Source organism: Equus przewalskii, chromosome 25 (assembly GCF_037783145.1).
Source record: "Equus przewalskii isolate Varuska chromosome 25, EquPr2, whole genome shotgun sequence".
NCBI classification, from domain to species: Eukaryota; Metazoa; Chordata; class Mammalia; order Perissodactyla; family Equidae; genus Equus; species Equus przewalskii.
The window spans coordinates 18,281,799-18,299,445 of NC_091855.1; the positions used below are offsets into that span (position 1 = coordinate 18,281,799).

At 36.4% G+C, this 17,647-nt stretch overlaps 1 protein-coding gene across 1 annotated transcript in view; it reads left to right on the plus strand.

Moving 5' to 3' along the window:
• RBM25 (RNA binding motif protein 25) overlaps nucleotides 1–17,647 on the plus strand; it is a 57,740-nt gene that overhangs the window by 8,446 nt on the left and 31,647 nt on the right. The window contains exons 3-6 of the mRNA XM_070593743.1: nucleotides 3,197–3,246; nucleotides 4,820–4,987; nucleotides 11,417–11,474; nucleotides 14,405–14,565. Of these exons, the coding sequence (XP_070449844.1) occupies nucleotides 3,197–3,246; nucleotides 4,820–4,987; nucleotides 11,417–11,474; nucleotides 14,405–14,565 (437 nt within the window). The remainder of the gene's footprint in view (nucleotides 1–3,196; nucleotides 3,247–4,819; nucleotides 4,988–11,416; nucleotides 11,475–14,404; nucleotides 14,566–17,647) is intronic.

The window sequence follows — 17,647 nt, forward strand, 5'->3', positions numbered from 1 at the left end:
TCTCTGTGAGTGATTGTTGTTTTTATCTTCTACTTATGAGTGAGATCATATGGTATTTGACTTTCTCCCTCTGACTTATTTTGCTTAGCATAATGCCCTCAAGGTCCATCCATGATGTCAGAAATGGCTGGATTTCATCATTTCTTATGGCTGAGTAGTATTCCATTGTGTATAGACCACATCTTCTTTATCCATTTGTCCCTTGATGGATGCCTAGGTTGCTTCCAAGTCTTGGCTATTGTGAATAATGCTGCAGTGAACATAGGGGTGCACGTATCTTTACGCATTCGTGTTTTCATGTTCTTTGGATAAATACCCAGCAGTGGAATACCTGGATCATATGGTAGTTCTATTCTTTATTTTTTGAGGAATCTCCATACTGTTTTCCATAGTGGCTGTAACCAGTTTGCATTCCCACTAGCAGTGTATGAGAGTTCCCTTCTCTCCAACACCTGTTATTTCCTGTCTTGTTAATTATAGCCATTCTGATGCGAATGAGGTGATATCTCATTGTAGTTTTGATTTGCATTTCCCTGATAATGATGTTGACCATCCTTTCACGTGCCTGCTGGCCATCTGTATATCTTCTTTGGAGAAATGTCTGTTCACATCTTTTGTCTATCTTTTAATTGGCTTGTTTTTTTGTTGTTGACATGTGTGAGTTCTTTATATATTTTGGATATTAACCCCTTGTTAGATATCTGGTTTGCAAGTATCTTCTCCCGATACTTCTTTTTTTGTCGTCTTCTCCCCAAAGCCCCCCCAGTACATAGTTGTATAATCTAGTTGTGAGTGCCTCTGGTTGTGCTATGTGGGACAACACCTCAGCATGGCCTGATGAGCGGTGCTAGGTCTGCTCCCAGAATCTGAACCGGGGAAACCCTGGGCCACCAAAGCGGAGCACGCGAACTTACTACTCGGCCCTGGGGCCGGCCACCTCTTCTCCCAATTTTTAGGTTTTTTCATTTTGTTGATGGTTTCCTTTGCTGTGCAGAAGCTTTTTAGTTTGGTATAGTCCCATTTGTTTATTTTTTCTGTTGTTTCCCTTGCTCTGTCAGACATGGTACTTGAAAATATGCTGCTAAGATAGATGTTGAAGAGTACTGTCTTATGTTTTCTTCTAGAATTTTCATGGTTTCAGGTCTTACATTCAAGTCTTTAATCCATTTTGAGCTAATTTTTGTGTATGGTGTAAGATAATGATCTTCTTTCATTCTTTTGCGTGTGGCTATCCAGTTTTCCCAACACCATTTATTGAAGAGACTTTCTCCTTTGTATTTTCTTGGCTCCCTTTTTGGAAATTAGCTTTCCATAGATGTGTGCGTTTATTTCTGGACTCTTGATTCTGTTCCATTGATCTACTTGTCTGTTTTTGTGGCAGTACCATGCTATTTTGTTTACTGTCGGTTTTAATATATTTTGAAATCAGGGAGTGTGATACCTCTAGCTTTGTTCTTTTTTCTCAGGATTCCTTTGGCTTTTTGGGGTCTTTTGTTGTATAAATTTTAGGATTCTTTGTTCTATTTCTGTGAAAAATGTTGTTGGAACTTTGATAGGGATTGCATTGAATCTACAGACTGCTTTAGGACATATGGACATTTTGTTTTATTTTATTTCATTTTTAGATTTTTTTTTTTTCATTTTTCCTCCTCCTCTCCAAAGCTCCAAAGTATATTTTTTTTTAGTTGTGGGTCCTTCTAGTTGTGGCATGTGGGACACTGCCTCAGCATGGCTTGATGAGTGATTCTGGGTCCACGCCCAGGACCCAAACTGGCAAAACCCTGGGCCACCCAAGCAGAGCGCATGAACTTAACCACTCGGTCATGGGGCCAGTCCCTGGACATTTTAACTGTGTTAATTGTTCCAATCCCATATCACAGAATATCTTTATTTCTTTGTGTTGTCTTCACTTTCTTTCAGTGATGTTTTATAGTTTTTAGTGTACAGATCTTTCACCTCTTTGGTTAAGTTTATTCTTTTTGTTGTAATTGTAAATGGGATTGTATTCTTAATTTCTTTCTGCTACTTCGTTGTTAGTATATAGAAACGCAACTGATTTTTGTATATTGATTTTGTATCCTGCAACTTTACCATATTTGTTTATTATTTCTAAAATTTTTCTGGTGGATTCATTAGAGTTTTCTGTATATAAAATCACGTCATCTACAAATAATGACAGTTTCACTTCTTGCTTTCCAGTTTGGATCCTTTTTATTTTTTTTCTTGCTTGATTGCTCTGGCTAGGACTTCCAGTACTATGTTAAATAAGAGTGGTGAAAGTGGGCATCCTAATCTGGTTCCTGTTCTTAAAGGGTTTTTTTTTTTTAACCTTCAAAGGATTTGTTTTTACTTTTAAAGATTTTATTTTTTTCCTCTTCTCCCCAAAGCCCCCCAGTACATAGTTGTATATTCTTCATTGTGGGTCCTTCTAGTTGTGGCATGTGGGATGCTGCCTCAGCGTGGTTTGATGAGCAGTGCCATGTCCATGCCCAGGATTGGAACCAACGAAACACTGGGCTGCCTGCAGTGGAGCACGCGAACTTAACTACTTGGCCAGGGGTCCAGCCCCCATTTTTTTTTTTTTTTTTTTGAGGAAGATTAGCCCTGAGCTAACATCAGCTGCCAATCCTCTTTTTGCTGAGGAAGAGTGGCCCTAAGCTAACATCCATGCCGATCTTCCTCTACTTTATATGTGGGATGCCTACCACAGCATGGCGTGTCAAGTGGTGCCATGTCTGCACCTGGGATTCGAACTGGCAAACCTCGGGCTGGCGAAGCAGAACGTGCGAACTTAACCACTGTGCCACCGGGCCAGCCCCTGTTTTTACTTTTAAAGGATTCATTGTTCATCCATAAGTAAATCTGTATTTGTGAAGGTTGGCTGGCTTTGAGGATGTACTGACCAAATGAACGTGAATTGATAACTATCCAGAATTTTATACTCCTTAAGCATATTGTGTTAGCCTTTTTGCTTTTAGAATAGTTTTTTGTTGTATGTCAGTTTTTGTAGACTGACCTGATGCTGTATTGCTTTTGAAACTAAGGCATTAATTAGTATCTCATTTTCTTTAATCCTACATTCCTATTTAAATGAACTATGAGTGAGGATATTCATTTGTATGGTATGTAGTTGATACAGAATGCAGTCATATATAATTATATTTTTAAGACTCAGTATACTTTTTTTTTTTTTTAGGGACCCCAATGATTCCTGTACCGATGAGCATTATGGCTCCTGCTCCAACTGTAAGTATAATTTTAAGGAGGAATTAGGAGCTATGGAGGTGTTATTGCTTTTAAAGCTAAAAAACTTGATAAACTCAGATAAATTAAGTGTTTAAAAGAATAATAGGAAGGGAGTGAGAGCCCCCATGTGTATCATGCTACTTATTTGAATAAGTTTTATTTTCATTCAGCTATGCATATATGCAATTGCCTCTAAAATATCCTCTCTAAGTAAATAGTTTTATGATTCCTCTCTTATTCTCTAGACTCTTCATATACTTGTTTTTTCAGATTTAGGACGTTGGCTCTGGCAACTTTCAGTCATCTCCTGGGAGATGGGAGAATGATCTGACATGTCTAATCTCTTAAAAGAGAGAAAAAAAAAATGTAGGAATGATCCTAACAAATTTAAATTTTGAAATGAAATTTGTGTTGCATGTATTTCTACTCTCTCCTCTTACCTACCTTTTCAAGCTGTTTTTTCCTGTCCTTTAGTATGATACCTTCAAGCTTTGTAAAGTTTTGCTGAAGCCTTTCCACTCCTGAAGTGTTTCATTATTCAGTCTTATGTCTTGAATCTTAATTCTCTACATTCATCAAAGATTCTGTACACTCTAACCATTTTAGCTAAGAATGCTAGTACACTGTAACACATGAATAAGTTATAACCCTGTTAACTTTTATTTAACCACAATTTTTCTTTGAGTTAACTGATAGAATATTAAGCTTCATTTGGAATTCCACTATAAGGGAGGGTAAATCTCATTACTTTCTACTGTTTTTCTACCTATGGGTTTTGAAAAGGGAGGGGAGTGTTGTTATTCTTAGTAAAAGGGCGATGGGAACTATGTGAGAAAATAGGAATCTGCTGACCACTAACTAAGAAGATATGGGGGATACCAAAGGGAGGTCCAGCTTTTCTTGCACTGGACACCCATTGTTTGGCTATTTTGGAAAACCTCCACGTGACAAGTACTTACTCTCTGGCATTTCAGCCTAGGAGAAGGTGGGGGTTGGGGTTTGGAGCAACTCTTCCAGTTTACCACTATTTATTCATTGCCTACTGTGGCTATTTTGCTCAGTTCAGTTCCAGGTACAAAGATGAGGAAGACTATTCCTTCCGTTGGGAAGCTGAAAATTACAAAGGGAAAATAAGATGGAGAGAAGAGTAACTGATAAATTTAAATGTGGGGAGGGTGCTATGGAAGTACTTGAATATTGTGCAAGAGGATTGGCAGGGACAATTGAAATTTCCTTTTATATTGGTACAGAGTACAGTTGTGAAGAAACTGCTGGATATATTTTGGTAGTTTTCAATGGTTTATGATGTCTTAAACATTTAAAAATTATGTGTTAAACATAAAAAATTTCTATCCAAGTTTTTGAAAGAAAGGTAATTTAATAACAGAACATTACTTGTCATGAATAAGTTTACATTAATAACATGTTTTGTGCTTAAGAGCTTTTAAGTATGTAGAACCTTTAATAATAATGTATTTACTGCTTTAAAATTGATGTTTTTAGCCTAATGTTACATTAACATGATAGGAAATTTAATTACCAGATCAAATTTTATTGCCTTTCTTCAATTCAGGTCTTAGTACCCACTGTGTCTATGGTGGGAAAGCATTTGGGAGCAAGAAAGGATCATCCAGGATTAAAGACTAAAGAAAATGATGAAAATTGTGGTCCCACTACTACAGTTTTTGTTGGCAACATTTCTGAGAAGGCTTCAGACATGCTTATAAGACAGCTCCTTGCTGTAAGTTAAGCTGTTTGTTTTTCATTTTTAAAACTTTTATTGTTGTAAATTTCAAACTTATGAAAAAGCAGAAAGAAGACTGACTAATTTCTCCTTTTTATTTTGAAAAATTTCAGTCCTGCAAAAAGGTTGAACGAGTAGTACAGTGGATACCCTTGTAACACATTTTGCCCTGTTTATTTTCTCTTTACACACACATGCTACACACATTTTTTTCCTGAATAATTTGAGAGTAAGTTGTGACTTGACATTTTACTTCTGAACACTTCTTGTATCTCCTAAGACCAAGGACATTCTCCTACATGATCACAAAACCAGTATCACACGTAAGAAATTTAAGGCCGGTACAGTATTGTTAACTAATATACATATATTAGTTCATATTTAATTTTCCCAATAATTTCCATAATAGCTGTTTTTTGATTTTGAGCTCTGATCTAGTCAAGGATTATACATTGCACGTAATTGTCACGCCTCTTTAGATAGCTTCTTTTTTTTCCCCCCCAAATCCCCGCAGTACATAGTTGCATATTTTGGTTGTGGATCCTTCTAGCTGTGGCATGTGGGATGCCGCCTCAGCATGCCCTGATGAGTGGTGCCATGTCTGCACCCAGGATCTGAACCAGCGAAACCCTGGGCCGCCAAAGTGAAGCATGCGAACTCAACCACCCGTCCACCAGGCCGGCCCCTAGATAGCTTCTTTAATATAGAACAATTCCCAGCTTTTTTTTGTGTGCTCGTTTTGTTTCTTTCTTTCATGACATTGACATTTTTGAAGAGTCTGAGTCTTTTGCAAAATGTCTCTCCCAGATTGCGTTTGACTAATTGTTTGCTCATAGATTCAGAGTCAGCATTTTTTGCAAGAATGGTTCACAGGTGATGTTTTGTTGTCAACGCAGCATAACAAGAGGCACACGATGTGTCTTGGTCCTATTTTTGGTGCTAAGTTTAATTACTTGATTAAAGTGGGCAAATCTCTCCATATTTTATTTTATTTATTTATTTATTTTTGCTGAGAAAGACTGGCCCTGAGCTAACATCCACGCCCATCTTCCTCTGCTTTATACTTGGGATGCCTACCACAGCATGGCTTGCCAAGCAGTGCCATGTCTGCACCCGGGATTCGAACCGCCGAACCCCAGGCCACTGAAGCGGAATGTGCTCACTTAACTGCTGTGCCACCGGGCCGGCCCCTCCATTTTTTTTCAATTGAGGTCATAATAGTTTATAACATTGTGAAATTTCAGTTGTACATTATTATTTGTCAGTCACCATATAAATATGCCCCTTTATCCCTTGTTCCCACCCCCCAACACCCTTCCCCCCAGTAACCACTAAACTGTTCTCTTTGTGTATTTATTTTCCACATCTGAGTGAAATCGTACGGTGTTTGTCTTTCTCTGTCTGGCTGATGTTGCATAACATAATACAGTCAATGTCCATCCATGTTGTTGCAAATGGGACAGTTTTGTCTTTTTATTATGACTGGGTAGCATTCCATTGTATACATGTATATACACCACGTCTTCTTTATCCAATCATCAGTCGATGGGTGCTTGGATTGCTTCCATGTCTTGGCTATTGTGAGTAATGCTGCAGTGAACATAGAGGTGCATAAGTCTCTTTGTATTGTTGATTTCAAGTTCTTTGGATAAATACCTAGTAGTGGGGTATCTGGGTCATACCATATTTCTATTTTTAATTTTCTGAGAAATCTCCATATTGTTTCCCGTAGTGGCTGCACTAGTTTGCATTCTCACCAGCAGTGTATGAGTGTTCCTTTTTGTCCACAGCTTCTCCAACATTTGTTATTTTTTTGTCTTGGTGATTATAGCTCTTCTAATGGGTGAAAGGTGATATCTAAGTGTAGTTTTGATTTGCATTTCCCTGATGATTAGTGATGTTGAACATCTTTTCATGTGCTTATTGGCCATCTATATATCTTCTTTGGAAAAATGTCTGTTCATATCCTCTGACCACTTTTTGATCGGGTTGTTTGGGGTTTTTTTGTAGTTCAGTTGTGTGAGTTCTTTAGATATTATGGAGATTAACCCCTTGTCAGGTATATGATTTGCAAATATTTTCTCCCATTTGGTGGGTTGTCTTTTCATTTCGATCTGGGTTTCCTTTTCCTTGCAGAAGCTCTTTAGTCTGATAAAGTCCCACTTGTTTATTTTTTCTATTGTTTCCCTTCCCTGAGTAGACATAATATTCGAAAAAGATCGTTTTAAGACCGATGTCAAAGAGGGTACTGCCTGTATTTTCTTCTAGAAGTTTTATGATTTCAGGTCTCACCTTCAAGTCTTTGATCCCTTTTGAGTCTGTTTGTGTGTATGGAGAAAGATAATGGTCTACTTTCATTCTTTTGCATGTGGCTGTCCAGTTTTCCCAACACCGTTTACTGAAGAGACTTTCCTTTCTCCATTATATGTTCTTGGCTCCTTTGTCGAAGATCAGCTGTCTATAGATGTGGGGTTTTATTTCTGGGCTTTCAGTTCTGTTCCATTGATCTGTATGACTGTTTTTGTACCAGTACCATGCTGTTTTGGTTACTACAGCTTTGTAGTATATTTTGAAGTCAGGGCTTGTGGTGCCTCCAGCTTTGTTCTTATTTCTCAGAATTGCTTTGACTGTTCAGGGTCTTTTGTTGCCCCATATGAAGTTTAAGATTCTTTGTTCCATTTCCGTGAAGAACGTCATTGGGGTCCTGATTGGGATTTCTTCGAATCTGTAGATTGCTTTAGGTAGTGTGGACGTTTTAACTATATTTATTCTTCCAATCCATGTGCATGGAATATCTTTCCATTTATTTATGTTATTATCGATTTCTTTCAGTAATGTCTTATAGTTTTCATTGTATAGGTCTTTCACCTCCTTGGTTAAATTTATTCTGGATATTTTATTCTTTTTGTTGTGATAGTAAATAGGATTGTATTCCTGAGTTCTCTTTCTGTTAGTTCGTTATTAGAGTATAGAAATGCCATTGCTGTTTCTAAGTTGATTTTGTACCCTGCAACTTTCCTATGATTGTTGATTATTTCTAATAGTTTTCTGATGGATTCTTTAGAGTTTTCTATACATAAAATCATGTCATCTGCAAACAGTGAGAGTTTCACTTCTTCATTGCCTATTTGGATTCCTTTTCTTTCTTTTTCTTGCCTAATTGTTCTGGCCAAAACCTCTGTACTGTGTTGATTAAGAGTGGTGAAAGTGGGCACCCTTGTCTTGTTCCTGTTCTCTGGGGGATGGCTTTCAGTTTTTCCCATGAGTATGATGTTTGCTGTGGGCTTGTCATATATGGCCTTTATGATGTTGAGGTGCTTTCCTTGTGTACCCATTTGATTGAGAGTTTTTATCATAAATGGATGTTGGATCTTGTTGAACGCTTTCTCTGTGTTTATTGAGATGATCGTGTGGTTTTTGTTCCTCATTTGGTTAATGTGGTGGATCACATTGATTGCAAATCTCTCCATTTTAAGGGTATCTTTTCTCCCTTTGTCATTAATAAGTAATCTTTTGATTAATATTTTGAGACTATATGAGTCCTTTTCTCTAGCAGCCTTTAAAATAATGATTTTAGCAGTCAATGGTGTTTGATTCCTTTGAAGTTTTTATTCTAAGCATAAGTAGTAAGTTCTTTTGACTTGGTAAAGTCATTGATTTTCTTTTTGTCTTAGTTTAAAAAATTTTATTCAGGTGATACATGCACATCATTAAGTGAAATAATACTGAATGATTTTATAATGAAAAATAACAGGGCTGTACTCACTCCCTCCATAATCTCCACTATTTCTTAGAGAAGTTATTTATTTAATTATTTTTGATGAGGAAGATTGGTCCTGAGCTAACATGTCTTGCCAATCCTCTTTTTGCTTGAGAAAGATTGTCCCTGAGCTAACAACCATGCCAGTCTTCCTCTGTTTTTTATATGGGATATTGCCACAGCATAGCTTGATGAGTGGTGTGTAGGTCTGTACCCGGGATCCAAACCAGCAAACCCTGGGCTGCCAAAGTGGAGTGCACAAATTTAACCACTGTACCACTGGGTTCATATACCCAGGTTGATATGGTATAAATTCGTGTACCATAAAATTTACCCTTTTGTTATGTACAATTCAGTAGATTTTAATATATTATGCAAGTTGTGCAGCTATCACTATTTTCTAATTCCAGAACATTTATCATCCCACGGAGAAACTCCGTACCTGTTAACAGTTACTTCCCATTCTCTCCTCTCCTTGGTATCGGCAACCACTATTGTAACTTCTGTCTCTATGGATTGGCCTATTCTGGGCATTTTATATTAACAGAATCATAAATATGTGGCCTTTTGTGTTTTCTCTTCTTTCACTTAGTATAATGTTCTCAAGGTTCATCTATATTGTAGCTTATATTGGTATTTCATTCCTTTTTATGGTCAAACAATATTCTATTTAATGGATATACTACATTTTGTTTGCCCATTGATCAGTTGGTGGACAGTTGGGTTGTTTCCACTTTTTGGTTATTATAAATAATGGTGCTGTGAATATTCATGTATGAAGTTTTGTAGGGACATATGTATATGTTTTCAATTTGAAATATCCCTTTTTTTTTTAAAGATATAATTTTTCCATTTTCTCCCCGAAGCCTCCCAATACATAGTTGTGTATATTTTCAGTTGTGGATGCTTCTAGTTATGGCATGTGGGATGCCACTTCAGCATGGCTTGATAACCAGTGCCATGTCCGCACCCAGGATCCAAACTGGCTAAACCTTGGGCCACTGAAACTGTGTGCACGAGCTTAAACACTCGGCCACGGGTCTGGCCCCTGAAATACCCCTTTTTAGAACCTGTTCTTGATTTATATGTGCAGCACTGTTTTGTTTTTAAGCTTTCTTTGGATTTCTGAGTTTTTTTTCTTTTGCTTTTAAGGCTTTTCTTAAATGGTGATCCTTGATTATTCATAATTAAGAGTTAAGGATTAAAAGGCTTTTGTGTGCATAAGCTGGGTTTATAAAATATTGGGTGTTGTTATAGGGTAATGTAGCTGGCAGCCAAAGGTTTTGAATGTTAATATGTGTAGGTCTGTTTTTTGAGGCTGGTTGGTTTCTCTAGATTGGCTGTGTGGAGTTGGGGGTTAAGGACAGAGTTGAAGCATTTCTTATACCTTTATTTTCTTCCCTTGTTACCTGCTCTGTGTCTCATCCAGATCTTCTTTCGTATCTGATGCTCTACATTTGAAGCCTGTTCTGTTCACTTTCTTCAGACTGTAGCTCTTCAAGCTGTCATCTCTGGGGATGAGGATAAGATAGTTATTTGAAAAGAACTCTTCAGAGTTCCTTCTCTGGGGACAGAGAAAGGGTAGTTACTTGAAAAGAACTCTGAGGTTTTGATGTTTCCAAATACATATTTTCTGGCAAGCACCTGTTTTTATTCAGCTTCATTCTTTAGCCCCATTCTCCATTGTGCCTTTTACCTCCAGTCCATGTCCACTTGGCTTTATAGAATCAGTTAGCCTAATTCTTTCTCATCAGTATCTGCATCTGTAGACCCTTGGAGAGGTTTCTTTGCTCTACTGAATGAGTCACCATCCATTTGCTTGCGTTTTGTCTTTTCAAAATTTTGTTGAACTCTGCTGCTGTTTCCTCATGCTGTATTTGACCTTCTGGGTTTTTATCTTTTATATTCTTTGGTTATTGTTTCAGTGGCCTCTCTGAAAGGAGATGTGAAAATTTCATGTGTTCTCTCTCAGCTTAGGCAATCTTCAGTTATCATTGTCCACAAATAACTTTTTTTTTTTGCCTTTTAGTTTTTACTTTAATACTGTAATTAGAAATGATATTTTAAAACTTTGAAAGTAAACTGTCTTAATATCCTAGCCTTCACACAGCCTGCCCTGTTAACATTTTGAAATATTTCTGATCATTTTTTGGAAATTTTTTTTTACATTGGTAAAATCAATGTTTATCTGCTATTTCGTATCTCTTGTAAGTTTTGCATCCCATATCAAGCAATTCTCTGTGTCATTAACAATCCTTTATAATATATACATGTGTTTTAAAACAATTCTTATGGACTTGAAATATTACTTGAATTTACTGTATAGTTTGTTTTAACTCTTATAATCTTGGGCATTTTGGCTTTTATATATACTTTTTGATAGGATAAATAATGCTGTAGAATTTCTAATTTACTAAAAGGTAGGCAATTTTCTGCAAATAAGAGTCAGTAAGAATTTATATTTTTCTTTAAAATTACTTGCTAAATTTCTCTCTTATAATAGATTTGTGAGAACTGAGAGAATTTTAAGAAACTTAGTTGCTGATGTGATCTTTTTTCTATTTGGCTTCTGGCTTTTTCCCAGTGGGAATATAATTATGCTCTTATTTGCATTACAAATTAGTTTATTTTGTTAACTGATAATCTTTTTTTGTTTCTTTTTTAAGAAATGTGGCTTGGTTTTGAGCTGGAAGAGAGTACAAGGTGCATCTGGAAAACTTCAAGGTAGGTAATTTTTTCCTTATTTATTGAGATGATTTTAACCTATGTGCATAAATCGCTTTTTGCCTGTTTTACTCTCATTGTCCTTAATCCTGAGAGTATTCTATTAGCACTCTTTATCCTCCTTCTTATCGAAATAGGATTAATGAAAATTGGGACGATGTTGGCTGAGAGTTGAGATTAAGAAAGTGGAAAAGTATAACAGGAAGGAGGTAGGAAAGGAAAAATTATTCAGGCTAAGTGGTTTCTAATAAGATTTCTTTAAAAAGTCCTTTTTATTTGAGAGCAGGAGTGTATGATCAAGATGGAATAATTAGAATTTAGGAAGAAAGTAGGAGAAAAATGATGAAATGACCTGTTAGTCTTGAAAGCAAACTCTTCTTTTTGTACCTGTTAGTAGAAATGCCTGTTCCATATACAGTCTTTAAACACCTTTTTTTGGAGCGTGTGTGAGGAAGATTGGCTCTGAGCTAACATCTGCCAGTCTTCCTCTATTTTATTTGGAATGCCACCACAGAGTGGCCTGATGAGCAATGCTATGTCTGCGCTTGGGATCTGAACCTGCAAACCCTGGGCTGCCAAAGCTGTGTGTGGGAAGTTAACCACTATGTCACTGGGCCAGGCCCTTTAAACACTTTTTATTATGGACAAATTAATGTGTATATAAAATTAGAGTAGTATGATAAACTCCCATGTACCTATCACCTAGCTTTAACCTTTATCAACTCACGGCCAATTGTGCTTACCCTGTACCCTACCTATTTCCTCCTTAGATAATTGTTAAGCAATCCTAAGCACCAGATCATTTTGTCTATAAATATTTTAGTATGTGTCTCTAAAAGATAAGGGCTTTTAAGAAAACATACCCAAAATACTATTATAGGACCTAAAAAAATTAACTTTTTCTTAATATCATTAAGTCAGTGTTCAGATAGCCAACCTTTGGTCAATATCCAGTCAGTGTTCAGGTGTCCAGTTGTCTCAAATGTCAGTTTTTTAATTGTTTGATTCATGATCCATCGAAGGTCCACACATTGCAATTGGTTGTCATATTTTTAAGTCTCAATATTTTAAGTTCTTCTCTGTCTCTTTTCTCTTGCAATTATTTATTGAAGAAACTGCATCATTTGCACAGTAGTGTTTCTGTAGTCTGGATTTGCTGATTGAAGCTCCAGTAGAATAATATACCACGTACCTCTGTCCTCTGTGTTTTATGTAAACTGATTGGTAGTTGTATCTTGAGACTTGGTCAGATTTGAGTTTGTGTGTGTTATTTTTATTGATTCTTCTATTTGTAAGAATTCTCTAAAGGTAGTGTCCTTCCATCAGGAGACAAACTGGGTTACCTTTTTTTTAATGGTAGCAGCTGTTTATTGTCAGTCCCTAGGTTGATCCATTCATTGGTGGGTTGCAAAAAAGGTCTATTTTGAAGAATTCTATCATTCCATCAAAGAACAAATCTTCATTTATTAATAGAATACTTATGTAAAGATAATCTTCCCCTTCCATCTAATGTTTGATTACTTAGAGGTACAATTTATATAAGAAAAACGGGATAAACGCTTTGGTTCTTCCTTTCACTTTTCAAAAGAATGAGCGTGTGTCCTCGCCATCCTCTAGCCATAACATTTTTTGTTTTTTGTTTTGTTTTTTAAAGAACCATTTTGAACTTATGGGTTGAAGCATATTCAATTTGTTGTTATATTTAATATGGATTAATTTTTTTTATTGCTAGTGAAGCTTAAATTGTCTTAAGTTGCTTCTGTTGGATCTCCACTGGTTTTGACACAAACCTAGTGCCTTTGTTATATCTAACTGCCTTGTTACGTAGAACAACAAGATATTCCAAGCTCATCTAGTAGTTTTTCTGCCCCAGACTTGGGATCAGCGTTTCTCCAAGGAACTCTGGTACCTTTTAGTGGGAAATTACTTTCAAAATCAGTGTGGGAGTTAGATGTACTCATTGTAAGAGTGTTTTTGTCTTTGCTTTTACGTTTTTCCAGTGTACATTAATTCAAATTCAAGATTGAAAGGTGTTTGTTTAACCTTTCTGTCATATATTTATTTTCTTTTCTCTCACACTGAGAATCCTGAGTTGCTAGGACACTGGGGATGATGGACTATTAAATCATCACTGGCTTGCTTTAGCTCACATTTCACATGCAGCAATTTCAGTTTAATAACACCAACACTGTCATCAATATGATTATTGAGATTTTCTTTTTCATTGACAGGTCTTTTTGTCCTTAGGATATATCGCACTAAAAATGTATGGATAAATTTACTGTTTTAAAATCATTCAGAGTTGTTCCTCTCTGTATGGTTATGTCATTAACTCTATACATATTTGGATTCATTTGTTTGATTTTATTTTCAATTTTTAGATTACTCTTTAAATTTAGTTTTGTTTTAATTATTTGATTTGAAGTCATAGTAATAATAGTGAGACTAGTTATTAAAAAGAAATAAGTGTAGAAAAATTTGACTGGTAAGTAGGATAAAAGATTAGTACTTTTGTAGTTTAACATCTCAACATTGAACAGTGCCTTATTTAGGTTCAAGCAGCCTGTTCTCACTTACTTGTAGCTATTTAGAAATTGGGATGTAATGAATTTGTGAAATAATTAAAAGACTCAATCATGAAATTTGCTGATTTTGCTAAATATTTTATCAGCACTTCTAATAAGTAGCAGTTTGCCTGATTAGAATTTTTCTTCATTTCTTGTGTTTTGTTTTCTCTTTTTTCTTTTGGTTATCTGAGGGTGCTAAAAGTGAAATTTTCATCAGAGATAATTGAAGGAAAGGGAGGAGTAACAACGTGAATAATCCTTACACTAGAACATTTGGTCTCTAGTGATTTTAATTTTCCGTAAATAGTTTTCATCTTTCATACTTGTATTGATATTTCACTAATTCTTTACATCCATTGCTAGCCTTTGGATTCTGTGAGTATAAGGAGCCTGAGTCTACCCTCCGTGCACTCAGGTTATTGCATGACCTGCAGATTGGAGAGAAGAAGCTACTTGTTAAAGTTGATGCAAAGACAAAGGCGCAACTGGATGAATGGAAAGCAAAGAAGAAAGCTTCTAATGGGGTATGTTTTCTATAGTATTATCTTCTCTAGGTAGCTGTGCTCTTTCAGGGCAAATACTGCTCATTATAAATGAATCTAGGATGGGGCTTCACAAGATCACCATCATCATCATATGTGCTTGTGGCTAAAATGCAGGAGGGTGTTTATATAGTTTATAGTTATTTTAAGTCTTTTGTCTACCCATAGTGGGTGGATGACTGTTGGTTTGCTTGTTCCTGGTTGGGATGAAGGTAGTAAGGGAGGCTGGACAGGTTCACTTGCCAGAGAAAACACTGGTACAGACTATTCCAAACAGAGCTAATTCAGTAAGGCAGCTTTGTAAGTAAGTACAAAATATGTTTCAACCTACACAATTTTTATTAGTTGCCCTCTCTTTTAGAAGTACGCAGATTCTGAAATCAATGAAAGTAAGTCTTAACTGCTTTCCTCAGGTGGGTGGTTATATTAAGTGAAGGGAAAGTAAAGGAAATTTTTGTGTGTTGTGTCATAATGTATGCATTATTACTCCTTCTCAACAAAGCGAAAAATAGGTAAAACCCGAGTATGTATTTCTTTGTTTTCCCTTCCTAGTTCCTTTTGGCACCTCAAGATGAATGGATCCAAAATAGATTTATTATTACCTTCCTGTCTCTACAAAAATAAAATAACCTTGACGTTCTTCAGTCTTTCATTATCATTCAAAATAGAAGTAGCTTTATTGGTTACGTCCCTCTCCCCTTATACAAAAACATTGTGTGTTCTTTGTAAAAAACCTCATAAAATAAAGCAAACTATATAGAAATTGAGTGCCAGCTGTAATCTTATCTCTATTAGTAACCACTCGAGACATTTTTGTTGCATATTCTTCAAGACATTTTTCTCTGGATGAATATAGTTTTTTTTTTTTAATTGAGTTATTGATAGGTTACAATCTTGTGAAATTTCAGTTGTACATTAATGTTCGTCAGTCATGTTGTAGGTGCACCACTTCACCCTTTGTGCCCACCCCCCACCCCACCTTTCCCCTGGTATCCACTAAACTGTTCTTAGTCCATAATTTTAAATTCCTCATTTGAGTGGAGTCATACACAGATTATCCTTCTCTCGCTGGCTTATTTCACTTAACATAATTCTCTCAAGGTCCATCCATGTTATTGCAAATGGAATGATTTTGTTCTGTTTTGCAGCTGAGTAGTATTCCATTGTATATATGTACCACATCTTCTTTATCCATTCGTCTGTTGCTGGACACTTAGGTTGCTTCCACGTCTTGGCTATTGTAAACAGTGCTGCAATAAACATTGGGGTGCACAGGACTTTTGGGATTGCTGACTTCAAGTTCTTTGGATAAATACCCAGTAGTGGGATGGCTGGATCGTATGGTAGTTCTATTTTTAGTTTTTTGAGGAATCTCCATACTGTTTTCCATAGTGGCTGCACCAGTTTGCATTCCCACCAGCAGCGTTTGAGGGTTCCTTTCTCTCCACAACCTCTCCAACATTTGTTGCTATTAGTTTTAGATATTTTTGTCATTGTAAGGGGTGTAAGGTGATATCTTAGTGTAGTTTTGATTTGCATTTCCCTGATGATCAGCGATGATGAGCATCTTTTCATGTGCCTATTGGCCATCCGTATATCTTCTTTGGAGAAATGTCTGTTCATGTCTCCAGCCCATTTTTTGATTGGGTTGTTTGATGTTTTGTTGTTGAGTTGCAAGAGTTCTTTATATATTATGGATATTAAGCCTTTGTCAGATATATGACTTGCAAATATTTTTTCCCAGTTAGTGGGTTGTTTTGTTTCAATCCTGTTTTCATTTGCCTTGAAGAAGCTCTTTAATCTGATGAAGTCCCATTTGTTTATTCTTTCTATTGTTTCCCTTGTCTGAGAAGGCATGGTGTCCGAAAAGATCCTTTTAATACTGATGTCAAAGAGTGTACTGCCTACGTTTTCTTCCAGAAGCCTTATGGTTTCAGGTCTCACCTTTAGGTCTTTGATCCATTTTGAGTTTATTTTGGTGAATGGTGAAAAAGAATGGTCAATTTTCATTCTTTTACATGTGGCTTTCCAGTTTTCCCAGCACCATTTGTTGAAAAGACTTTCTTTTCTCCATTGTATGCCCTCAGCTCCTCTGTCAAAGATAAGCTGTCCATAGATGTGTGGTTTTATTTCTGGGCTTTCAATTCTGTTCCATTGATCTGTGCACCTGTTTTTGTACCAGTACCATGCTGCTTTGATTACTGTAGCTTTGTAGTACGTTTTGAAGTCAGGGATTGTGATGCCTCCCGTTTTGTTCTTTTTTCTCAGGATTGCTTTAGAAATTCGGGGTCTTTTGTTGCCCCATATGAATTTTAGGATTCTTTGTTCTAATTCTGTAAAGAACGTCATTGGGATTCTGATTGGGATGGCATTGAATCTGTAGATTGCTTTAGGTAGAACGGACATTTTAACTGTTTATTCTTCCAATCCATGTACATGGAATGTCTTTCCATCTCCTTATGTCATCATCCAATTCTCTCAGAAAGGCCTTGTAATTTTCATTATATAGGTCCTTCACTTCCTTAGTTAAATTTACCCCAAGGTATTTTATTCTTTTTGTTGCGATTGTGAATGGTATTGTGTTCTTGAGTTCTTTTTCTGTTGGTTCATTACTGGAGTACAGAAATGCTACTGATTTATGCAAATTGATTTTATACCCTGCAACTTTGCTGTAGTTGTTGATTACTTCTAAGAGTTTTCCGATGGATTCTTTGGGATTTTCTATATATAAGATCATGTCGTCTGCAAAAAGCAAGAGTTTCACTTCTTCCCTCCCTATTTGGATTCCTTTTATTCCTTTTTCTTGCCTGATTGCTCTGGCAAGGACCTCCAGTACTATGTTAAATAAGAGTGGTGATAGAGGGCATCCTTGTCTCGTTCCTGTTTTCGGGGGGATGGGGTTCAGTTTTTGCCCATTGAGTATGATGTTGGCTATGGGTTTGTCATATATGGCCTTTATTATGTTGAGGTAGTTTCCTTCTATGCCCATTTTGTTCAGAGTTTTTATCATAAATGGCTGTTGGATCTTGTCAAATGCCTTCTCTGCATCTATTGAGATGATCAT